This window comes from Nelusetta ayraudi, unplaced genomic scaffold, assembly GCF_046127955.1.
Source record: "Nelusetta ayraudi isolate G7.1 ecotype Tasmania unplaced genomic scaffold, CSIRO-AGI_Nayr_v1 ptg000135l, whole genome shotgun sequence".
In the NCBI taxonomy this organism is placed as follows: Eukaryota; Metazoa; Chordata; class Actinopteri; order Tetraodontiformes; family Monacanthidae; genus Nelusetta; species Nelusetta ayraudi.
In genome coordinates, this window is record NW_027466185.1 from 14,405,640 (window position 1) to 14,418,177 (window position 12,538).

The window sequence follows — 12,538 nt, forward strand, 5'->3', positions numbered from 1 at the left end:
GACCATCGTGATCCGCTGTGTTCTCCAGGACGGTCGTTTCGTGCCCGGTCCATGAAGCCATTGGTTTTTTGTGATTCATATATTTATTTTTGATGTCACCGCCGATTCTCGCGCATGTTAGCAGAAGCTAATTCGTGCTACAGGTGTGTTAGGCGTCTCGTAGCCCTTCTGCCGGCGCACAAAAACAACCCCTTCACTTCCAATTAGTGCAGCAGCTCCTGATAGAGCAGCCCAACTGCTCCACGCGTTGTCTGGACTTATCACCTGGTCTCCGGTTATATCATACAGCATTTACATCACCGCTCCAGGTGGCTCCTTTGTCAGGCATGATGCTAATCTTATCATTTTTTTTATTTTCTTTGGTTCTTCTTTCACACAGCGAACCGCCATCACGCCTTAACGTTTCACGAACAAAAGCCGCGGCGTGAAAGACGTGATGGGTTTTGCAGGTTGTCAGGTCTGCGATGGCGTGTGTGGAGGATGCGGAGTGAAGGGATGGTGGGATGAAAGAGGTGTGGAAGCGAAGGGAGGACGGATCTCGTTAGCTCAAACGCTCGGTGCTCATCCGATAACCTCTCGGAGCTCCAAACAAAGCAAAGGCCCATTAGGTGATGTTTATGTTCGTTCAGACGGAAGCGTTAGGAATCGGATGTCTCCATACAATGGCATTGAAAGAGTAGAAATAAAACACCAACAAAAGAAAAACAGAACTCAGTTCAAAAAAGGTACGAAATCATGAAATGAATCCGACAAAAATGTCAGATAAAATCTCATAAAGTGTGTTAATCCGAGTACACATTTCTTCTTTTTTTACTTCAGAAAAAGGACAAAAAAAGTTGCTTTGGGACTCATTAATTATTCAAACAGTCTGTTTCTCCTTTGAGCCACACGTCAGCCACCTCCAGGCCTCCCAACCTGTTTGTCAGCCGTCACTGCCAAATCACTGAGCTCAGGGGGCCGGAAAAAGGTGTGTGTGTGTGTGTGTGTGTGTGTGTGTGTGTGTGTGTGTGTTTGTGGGCATTTTGTGTGCGTGTTGCCGCGAGTGTGTAGCTGCACATCCTGGCAGTGCTGGCGGACACCGTGTCGTCACGATAAACCTGTGACAGCTGTCATCCTGCAAACAGCTCTTTCTGCCTCTGACTCACACACACACACGTACACACACACACACACACACACACACACACACACACACACTCACGCACACACACAGAACTTGCCCGTTGTCTGATTGTGAAATTGAATTGACTTGCGCTCATTTTGCACAGCCGAGTCTGATGCGTAACCAATTTCTTTCTAATAACAATGGCTAACATTGTTACGTGCGTATGCCTACACACATGTGCACACACACACACACACACACACACACACACACACACACACACACACACACACATACACACATACACACCATTGTGGCTTTAGTGAGGTCTTGGCAGGTGTTGGTTTCAGTTGTTGTGCTGTTGACACACACATCTGCAGCTGCGTGTCAAACCTGTCTGGTCAAATAAAGCACCTTTCTGTCTGTCTGTCTGTCTGTCTGTCTGTCTGTCGACCTGTCTGTGTGTCAGTTTGTCTTCCTGTCTTTCTGTCTGTCTGTCTGTCTGTCTTTGGTCAATATGAGTGGCTTCGTTTGAGTGATAGGATTGAATCGATCGGAGGCTCTTCCTCCTCCTCCTCCTCCTCCTCCTCCTCCTTCTCCTCCTCCTCTTCCTCCTCCCTCCCGGCTTGACCTCGAAACGGCCTCACGTTGTTGACTTGCAGCAATGTGCCGGCGCTCCTAATTAGAAACACAGCTGATTGAAACGGGAGTCCTGACTTGTTGCAGGACTCCTCGGTCTGATTAGAGTTTGCTAATTGTTTTCCGCTCTGTTTCTCACTGTGTCTCTCTTTCACCTCCTCCGTGTGTCTCGTGCTCCTCCTTGTGCTCGTGCTTGCTCCTCCTTGTGCTCGTGCTCCTCTGTCCAAGACGTGGATTCTGTCTCTAACCCCCACCCCCCCCGCCCCTCCCCCTTTTGTTGCTGTAAACTGGGGGAAGCCACAGTCAGCCTCCCCTGTGGGGGCGGAGCCTGGCTTCCCCTGAACGTTGTCTCTGTCATGTGTACACGCCCCCCTCCCTCCAGTCTCAGATGGAGGAGGGAGGAGCCTGTACATCAAACTATAAATTATACAGGTATAATTTATACCGTGCTAGCTGTCAGACTTGTATACTCTCAGACAGTTAAAAAAAAAAAAAAAAAAAAGGCTCGACTTTGCACCTTTTCCTCACTGGGGCTCAATTTGTTTCCCATTAACGCATTTTAAAATTTACTCCCAAAAATTAAATAATTTGAACTTCTGATTTGATCGTACATCGAAATTCGAGTTCCCCATTGACCCAACGGGTGCAACGTCGTGCCAGTTCCCTCCTCTTGTGGGTGTGTCTGTATAAATTATAAGTGTATAATTTATGCCGCGTGCACAGCGCAATCCATGTGTCTTTATCTGTTACGCAGTAATCAGCCCCCAATCAGACGTGAGCATAAAAACTCTAAAACCATCGTCCAGTCTCCCACCATCTGCTGATCCCCGACGCCGACCAATTGGGAGGCGGTGTCGAAAAAGATTCCCCTTTGTGGCGATTGGAGGAGACGATGAGCGGAGAGGAGAGCAGCACTGAGCGTGACAGGAAACTGCAGCCTGACTCCACCCCCTGCCCCTCCCCGACCCCCCCAACAAACACACAATTCTAACCGGCTTCGAGACAAAAACGACCGTTTTCCCGGCTTATTGCGGCTGTTTGTCTAAAACATAAAAAAATAAAACAAAAACAAAAAAGTCTTCTGGCAACCTGAGAGCTCTCTGTTTTTGACAAGGCGGCTCGCCCACTGTGACCGTTTACGTCACAACTCATCCGTCTTCCTGCAAAACCCAATAAAGCCAAGAGTCGAGAAAACCGAACTTTGAGAGAGAAAATTGACCTCCTAGCGGGAGAGAGGTGGGCAATCGGGCTCGCTGGCCTGCCGCAGCAGATTCCAGGGCTTTGACAAACAGCTCCAGGTCGAATGAGATCTGGATCTGGAGCTACAAACAAACAAACAAACAAAAAGAACAAATTAAGTCTCCTGTAGCTCTGAAAGCCTCATAAAGAACCCCGCCCCGCCCCCCTCAGAAAGCAGGAAATTGAAGTAGAAGTCCCGCCCCTCTGTCCCTCCTCCTCTCCCTAACCCAGGTTTTCTATTTGTCACTCTGATTTGATTGACAGCTGAGGACACATGTGGGGGCACTGTGAGGGGCGGCAGTGGGGTGGTGACCAGTCCCGGTTACCCCGGCAACTATGGTAACCAGGCCGACTGTACTTGGATCCTATTGGCCGAACCCGGAGACACCATCTCTGTCATCTTTACAGACTTCCAGACTGAGGAGAAGTACGACTACCTGGAAGTTGAGGGATCCGAACCACCCACCATTTGGTGAGTTGATCGTTTCATACATATATATATATATATATTTGATTTAATGTGTTATTGTTTGGGATTTTTTTTATGTGTGTGCGTTATTTGGTTATTGTGCTGCTGAGAAGTTCCATTACGTGGCTCTGTGGCATTTTGGTTCTGTTCATCTGTGTCAGATTCAGTGTTTATTCACTCTGAAGCGCTTTTCTGCGTGAGAGTGGGGTGATGAGTCAGAGTCAGGTTGCCTTTGTTTGAGTCGGGGAATATTTCCGGGAGGAAAAGCACACAGTCGACTGGATAGTGATGCTGAATCACCCTTTAAGTGTGACGATGAACAATTCAAGGCTTTACACCATGACACCCGCATTACCATCTCTATTTGCTTCGGATCAGGATGAAAAGTGGGAATTTTTGGCAAAGCCGTTCTTCTTACAGTCTCGCTGGATATACGACGCTTCAATTTTAAAAAAATCGAATAAATTGTCTCAATGCTTTTGAAGTGAAATTCCAAACGGAAGGGCTGAGTACCAAACTTTGATACATTTTCAGCACTGACTAGAATTCTCTGATCCCATTGAATATAGAAGAAAAAAAATATTTCGGTGCCAAATTCCACTTTCCAAGAAAGTGAATCGGCAGTAATATTTGTATGTGATCTCTTTAGATCTTGATATGTGTGTATCAAGATCTAAAGTCGTCATTATAGAGACGTGAACTAAAGACATTTACAAACTTTTATTTACATTATGATGAAAATTAGCATCATGCCAAAGGGGGCTCCGCCTTATTAAGGTGTAGTAGCCAAGGATGGGAAAACAACAAACCGGGATTTGGAGGAAAATCCTGATTTGAAACAGCAGTAAAATGGAAAATACAACGTTTTGTGCTGCAATGGCAACAAGGTGTTTTTGTTGTTGTTCAAATTACTTTTAAAACATCTGGTTTAAAAAATAAGGTATTGCTCTGGAACCAGTGTCGAAACAAAGGTACTGAAAAATTGACCTTGTATCTGGAAATTTGGAATGGTACCCAGCCCTACCAGGCAGGTCTGTGCACGTCAAGGGGTCGGCCGGCCTACTTACTCCCTGATGGATTAACTGAGGTGCGCCCAGCGGGGATGCCGCATGTTTTCATCCCATTACAGGCTAATGTGTTTTAAGGCGGCCCCGCTCATAGCTGCGGTTTATGGCTGGCGCTCGCCCATCGATCGCCTGCTAAATTAGGCTATCGATTAGCCATTGCCGTGCGCTGCGGCCAATTTGAGTCTAATCAAGGTGGAGGATATTAGCGTGTGTTTTTGTGCGTGTGGCGCCCGGTGTAATTGATCCGGATGTCGTTCCGTATCGGCCGCTTTATGAGAGCTGCTCTCCGGCAGCACGTGCACTGGGAGGCCTCCCGCCACATGGCCGCGTGTTTGACGGTGAGGCTCGATCAATGAGACGATAAGCTATTTGCTTATTTTGATAAACACTCGGTTTATCACCTTCGCACTCGGAGCAACACAGCGTTTAATAATTTTCACTGGAATAAGGGTGGAATTGCGTTATCCATACTTTTTCTTTTTTAATGCACGTTTCAAGGCTGAACCAACAACAGGAGAGGAGTAAAGCATGTTCAATTGTTTAAGCCCAGGAGTGTTGTCCACCTAAACATGGAATGTTCTCCACTAGATCATCACTAAGCAGCCGCTTTTCTGCTTAATGAAAAATAAAACCCTTTACTGCTGTGAAGAAAATCACCTTCTCACGAGCCTTTTCCCGCCTGACTCATCCTCTCAGCCCGGGGGGCGGGGACCTGAACTGAGCGGTCAGGTGTGATTTTGTCTCGGCTTGTGATGATGAGGAGGAGGAGGAGCGCGCCGAAGCTTTTCTGTCATTGTTCTTTTGTGTTGTGAAGTGGATGAGAGGAGCGACTGTTCAAACCCAATCCTGGAGAAATGCTTGCAACAGCCCTTCAGATACTTTTCAGTTGGGTTGGAGTTTGTTCTTGTTGTGTTGTTCTTGCAGCGTCATAAATGATGAATAGCTGCATTTTGTCCAGATTTGTTTTGAAATAGAAAATACAAGACTGTATATAAGAATATAACGGTCGCTGGTACCCCAAGGACCTTTAAAATTCCGTCTTTTTTTTTCTCACACCAGGCGTACAGGCGAACTGATAAAAGAGACAGACAGAAGGCAGTGGATCTGAGTCAGTGAGTTTAATATATTCACATTTGGGAAAACAAACGGCTCCTTTATCGTCTCCTCCTGTTCGGAGATGTCAGAGAAGTCGGGAAAGACTTTATGACGCAACTTCCAGCGGACGTTTGCAGAGCGCTGAGCTCTCCGGTCGGTGTGCAGCGACTGAGGGAGTCGATCTGCGTGAAAGGCAAAAGTTAAAAAATAAAAAATAGATAGAACCCCCAAGGAGCCTCGGAACCCGTCGGCATCGACCGCAAACGTGTTTTTCTTGACACATTCTGTGAATTTAAATTCTGTGCAAGACGGAGTAAAGCGTAGACACCTCTGGCGTCCATGCTGAGTCTGTGGTGGCTCAGCATAGACGGCAGAGGTGGCTAAAGAATTCACATTCTGTACTAAAGTCAAAATAGAGATGCTTGTGTCAAGAAAAAAGATAATGTTCATAGTAAAAGTATGGATTCAACTCCTTTACTCAAGTAAAAGTACAAAAGCACAGGTTCTGAAATGTACTGAAGTGAAAAATAAAATGTATTATGTTTTGGCCATTAATGAAACAACACATCCTTTAATCATTTTTTTCAAAAAATGAAAAAACAAAAATAAAAAAAGTTCTGACAGAATAAGGTCTCGCAGGAGCTTCTGCATCATTCTCAACAGCTTTGATTCTCTCAATACTATAGTTATAGTGATATAAGTATTTGTACTCCGTTACTTCCCACCTCCGGTAGGCGGGCACTACATGAAGTCATGAAGAATGTTGTGGGGAAAATGATTGATGGCTCAGACGGTTTTAAGGTCAGCCGACTGACAAACGATCCGGGAGTTTTGTTTTTTACAACTTCTTTGTTTTTCTTCTCCCAGCGTGGATGTTGAAATTCAAATACATCACGGATGGACGGGTCGCAGGCGTCGACATCTATTATCCGTCTCCTTTGGCAGTCATTAGTTCATATTTGTCCTCTTTACCCCCTCTCCTCCCTCCCCGCCCCACCTCACGGTGAAAAGCCCTGAAGCATGATATTGACAGGCGGCGGCTCTGTAAACAAGGCCGTTGCCAAGCGCTCCTGTCCAAACAGCCTTTATGTATCGGTCTTATCAGGATGCCGGCGATAATAGAAGGAGGCACATTGAGATGACTTTAGAAAAGAGTTGAGCTGGCAGCAAACTCTGTCGACTAAAGGAGCAGTTCGCCCTTTAACCCAATCATCCATTTCCGCTGCGTATCGATAGCTGAGGTCGATTCAATTGTTGGCGTTGGCCTTCAAACCATCATTTAGAGCCAGGGTCTGCTCAAATACAGAACTCATCCATCCATCCATTTTCAATACCAGCTAATTCCTGAGCTCAGGGTCACAAGGGTCTGCTGGAGGCTCTCCCAGCTGTCATAGGGTGCACCTCGGACAAGTGGCCAGTTCATCACAGGGCCATAAAGAGACAAGAATTTTCAATTCACCTCACATGCATGTTCTTGGACTTTGGGAGGAACCCAGAGAACCTGGAGAGAACCCATGCTTGACACAGGAAGAACATGGAAACTACACACAAAAAACACCCTAAGTCCCGGAATAGAACTCACAACCATCTTGGTGTTGGGCAGCGCTAACTACTGCACCACTGTGACGCCATAACAAATATGTCAATACACTTTTCTGTTTAAATATTAACACAAAGAACCACACGGAAGAACATGTGGCTTAGAGCCTCAGCTCTGGTGAAGGTGTCAGTTCGGCGGTGCAGCGGTTGTGTTTACTCTTTGTGTGGCCTCCTGCTCATTAAAACAATAGAGAAACGAAGCAGCGCTCCACGATGGATGAAAGGTTGGACAAATAAATATTGTGAAGATTACCTGCCAACGGTGTGATGCGTAGGAAGTCTTTGCTAATGAGATTGTCTCCCAGCGGTCCCCAGTGCTCTGGCGGCACTGTAGTCCTCGTGATGAAGTGCAAATGAGGTCTCTATTCATTGTGGCCGCAGTAAACAACGAGACAACCTGAACTCAAAGGTGGGTGCTCGATTCCAGCAGAAACATTAAATTCCTCCCGGAAATTAAACTTAATCAATTAACGCGGAATCTCGTTCACCTCGTGTCCTGAGAGAGTCCGCCCACTGTCCACTGTCAGACTGACAGAGTGACGAGACGAATCCTCTCACAAAGAGTCTCAAGTCTCCCTTCAAAATTCTGGAAACATCAAAATTCTCACAACTTTGTTAAAAAAAAAAAAAAGAAACTGTAGACGAGACCAGGGCACCTCTCTTAATAGACGATAGAAGGAATTTGCAAAGTCTTTCTATACTTATGTCATTGTCAGTGTAAACAGTGAAACCATTGAAGAACAATATATATCAGGGGTCACTAACACGGTACCCGCAGGCAACAGGTAGCCCCCAAAGACCACATGAGTCGCCCGCAGGCCTGTTCTAAAAATAGCACAATTCATTGCACTGCATCTAAAATTTAATTTTACCCAACCTTGTTGATTTGTGTTGATAATCACTGAGAATTATTACTGAGAACTCATTAACATGATCAGTGTCTTCACATAGATCAGTATCGTCAATAATATATCGAGCGGGTTGTCCAATGACCGAAAGGTTGGCGGTTCAAATCCCGCTCCATCCTAGTCTGTTGTAGTGTCTTTGGGCAAGATACTTAACCCTAATTGCACCCAATGGGGTTGGCAGCTCCTTGCATGGCAGCAGCCACCCATTGGTGTGTGAGTGTGTGAGTGAATGGGTGAATGAGAGGCCTTTGTAAAGCACATGGGGTACCACAAAGGTGCTGGAAAGCGCTATATAATACTGTCCATTTACCAATTGACCATAACTGAGAAAAATGGAGACTTCAGCAAACTAGACTCAGTAAAATATTATTAAAAAATGCTAAGAAATCCCAAAAATATGTGGGAAAAGTCTGAAGACCACCATCTTGTTGAGTTTTGTTCCAATAAGTTGAAGTGGACATTTGATTTGATTGGCACCATTCCAGTGTGTAATAAACCCTGTCAATCCTCCAGAAACATTCAATCTTCCCGGAATTGAGCCTGATGATTTCACTAATCTTTTCTAAGGTCCAAGCAGACTGATGACTCTCAGCCCTGCTGGGTTTCACCGCCTCCCTCCAAACCAGTCCTCCGCGAAAACACACAACCCTTTTAAGACAATGACGGCGACGATACCGAGCCGTTTCCCGCCGCTAATAACACCGTTTCCAAAAGGCAATTTCGTGGGAAAGAGATACCAGATACCAATTTCCAGTCTCAATTAGCAAAGATGGCTAATGGCTAATTTGCTCATGTGTGTTGGAAGGCTTTGGTGTTATCAGTCGCTGCAGGGCTGGCAATGATGATCAGGCTCACTCACACACACACACACACACACACACACACACACACACACACACACACCGGCGGAAGCTGAGACTCACACCGTCTTCTGCACACACACTCACACACACACACACACACACACACTCTGCCAAAAATGCCGATGCGATGCCGCCGCCTCTCCTGCAGACACTCGGTCTAATCAGTATGCGTCGAGGTGCGTCTGCACCTCCGAGAGTCGCGTGTGAGCTAAGCCTGCCACGAGCTAAGTGCCTGTAATCCTAGCCAAGCACTGCACACACACACACACACACACACACACAAACACGCACACATTTCATATTTTGTTGGATTCCGAATCAGTTGCCCTTGAAACACAGCAGAGCGTCTTAAAGAGGAAGAAAAAAAAGAGAATTCTTTGTTTTCTTTTTTCCTTCACTCGGAGCTCCCGGGCTTCACTCGCCGTGTCTGACGGTCCCGTCAGCAAGATCCGCGGGGAGGGTCTGAAGTTTTTTTTTTTACTTGTCGCTGGCGAGCTGCTGTGGCACAGTGACATAAACATCATACACACCCTGCCAGTTCCTCAACCTCCTCGTACCAACGGCGAAACCAGCAGCGGTCGCCGTGTATAAGACATACAGACGAGCCGACCTGCAACATCGCTGTCTGCCACACACCCGGTGTTTCAGACGCATGGTGAAAGTTCAACTCTGATCTGGTGTTGCAGCAGCAGCAAAAATGATTTAGTGCTTTGAACTTTACTCGCCAGGCTTTGCTACCAGCTCCTGCTGAATTCGGTAACTGCCCATTAGTCCGACCTCCCATTAGTGTTACAGTTAGGGTTAGGGTTACGATTAGGGTCAGGGGAGGTCGGACCAATGCGCAAGTTGTCGGACTAATGGGAGGTCATCTATGCCATGCTCCCCGCTGTATTCGACTGTTTCTAGATTTGTGCTGTAAAGTGCTCAACTCGTTATAAACTCGAAACAAATGAAAGTATTTTGCACATATTTGCAAGCTGGCGCAGCCACAGTTTCAGTTTCAGTATTTGAATTTTGACTCATGTTCCTCAATGCCGAGCCTGGTGCCTGCCTGGCTTCTCTTCACCTTCCACCTCCAATAGTCCACACATTAGACTGATGTGTTAAGTCTGAATTGGCGGTGACTGTGAGTGCGGATGGACAACAGTCTGTGTACGACTCCGCCTGCAGCCTGAGACGATCAGGATGAACTCCTGCACCTCCCAACACCCTGAGTGCAGGAGAATCAGCAGTCATTGAAAACAAATAGGTCTCGCTAACAGCGTGCTAATCAAATTGTACTTCCGAAAGACAACCCCCCCTTCCAGACCGCAAAAGCACTTTTTTTCCTGGCCGTTTGAGGGATTTTGTTGTTGTTGCAGATTTTCTCCCGCTCGTAGTTGTCGGCATTTTCCGTCAAAATGTTCCTGCGGGGGGCAGCGGAGCCTTCGCCGTCGCTGCTTCCTCTCCTCTGAGACGGGCGCGACAGACGAGAAAAAACTGCATCGCTTTGCGCAGAATGAAATGAGTTCAGGTACGTCCTGGAGCAGTTCCAGGAAAAAAAACCCCAACAAAACTGACAGTTTCTCTGCTGGCATCACCCTTCAAAACGCTCCCCCACTGTAACCGGCTCAAACTGGTCCCTCTTTGATGCTCTACCTGTTTCGGTTTTATCATTGCATGTAAAGGAATGTGTGTGTGTGTGTGTGTGTGTGTGTGTGTGTGTGTGTGTGTGTGTGTGTGTGTGTGTTTGCGCGTGTGTGAGTGTGCCTGCGCTGGTGCCACATCTTGTGCTTGTTGAGTGCTAATCAATGCTGCTGGCAGAGAGGATGCTGGGATAGCGGCGGCGTCCCAAATAGGAAATTCAGCGTTGACCTTGAACACGAGCGCACTCAAACATCATAAGCGTACACAAACTCTCTCTCGCGCGCGCACACACACACACACACACACACACGCACACACATACACAGACACACACTGAGGCATCTGGCTTATTTAAAATGTGTTTAAAGGCCGCAGCTGAGGGGAAAACAGAAAAAGGATGATGTCCTGCTTCCGGACATGTGACTACCACGAGCCGCAAAAGCCGTACTGGGATTTGACTGGAATCACTTGGAGCCTCCTGGGAGAGAGAGAGAGAGAGGTGTGTGCAGACCTTCACTGGAGCTCTGGAGCTTTAACAGCAGCCCACTCACCTATCAGTCACTCCTAGAGGGACCGAGAAGCTCGTCACCACTGCCCGCATCGCACCACTTTACTACTCAGATTGGCTGCAACCGGCCGTCTTGTCGTCAGTGTTGCCACCTGCAGGTGTCACTCTGCTCTTGTGATGACCTGTAAACACAAGAGGGACCAGGCTAATTCCCGGTGATGAAATGCGAGTCAGTGTCGCAGGGGAGCTTGCAAATCTGATGGCAGATTTCAGGATCGGGATAATAATGATGTGGATGTGCACGATGCTCCTCTTTCATTTTTTTTTTGAAAAAAGGAAATATCAGGATTAAACAAACACCAAAAACTGGGCGTGGCCAAGGATCTTCTGAAAACTCCACGACAGCACTGTTGCATTTCCTCAACTCACCCGTTTAAAAATAAAATCCCAGATGGGCCGGCCAGTCTTCCTGCTGGCCCCTCTCTCTCCTCCCTCCCATGCAGCCTTCCACCCCTCCTCCCCCTCGCCTCCCTGACTTTTCCCTCAAATTAGCTCCCTGCAAATCACACATTTCTGGGTCAGCGAGGCCTCCAGAGAAGCCGTTTCACCTCACATTCACCGGGCGAGCGGCTCGGGCCGAGGGGCTCCGGGGCAAATCAGGACTGTTTTCCTGTGGACAGAAGGGGGGGTGCCAACCTTGGCACTCTTTCTCTCTGCTGACATCAATGTTTAAATATCGTAGTTGCGATGTGATTTGGCTTCACAAAACAAAACAAAAAAATGCAGCTTTGAAAACAGATAAAAAAGCAGTGTTAGATTCTTCTTCTTCTTCTTCTTCTTCTTCTGAGGTGGAGGGGGAGAAGAGGCGGGAGGAAATGTCACAGGGGAGAGTCGTCGAGACAAGAGAAGCAGAAGGGGCAACTTTGGTGACAAGGCCAGTCAGGAGGGAGGAAGCGGGAGACGGGCGGTAAAGGAAGGTGGGGGGGGAGGGGAGTGAGGAGATGGGTGGGATGAAGGGGGGGGGACAAAAGCAAGGAGGGCAGCGGCGAGATGTGAGCTGACAGGAGAAGAGCAGTGGAAGGACGAGTGAGAGCGGCGACGGGTGAGCGGGGGAGGTGGGGGGGAGTGCACAGGAAGACAGTGCCATTGTGAGACTCCAGGGGTGAGGAGTGGGGAGAGAGAGGAAGAACGTTGCACTCGGAGTGAGCAGACCCGCAAACCTCCTGCTCCTCCTGACAGGCCGCCGCCGTCACCACCGCCACTTCCTGCCGACCGTAATTAAAGCTTAATGCGACCCACAGAACGCCGCAATTAGTTTGGTGCCATGTAAACAACTTAATCCACGTGTTTCCAGGGTCGTGCCGAGCGCTCACAATGCGATTAGCACGTGCGGAGAGCTGTGAAATTAGCCGAGTGGCGG

At 47.6% G+C, this 12,538-nt stretch overlaps 1 protein-coding gene across 1 annotated transcript in view; it reads left to right on the forward strand.

The window, feature by feature from the left end:
- Nucleotides 1–12,538, forward strand: part of csmd3b (CUB and Sushi multiple domains 3b) — a 282,923-nt gene that overhangs the window by 139,342 nt on the left and 131,043 nt on the right. The window contains exon 5 of the mRNA XM_076011490.1: nt 3,248–3,455. Within this exon, the coding sequence (XP_075867605.1) occupies nt 3,248–3,455 (208 nt within the window). The remainder of the gene's footprint in view (nt 1–3,247; nt 3,456–12,538) is intronic.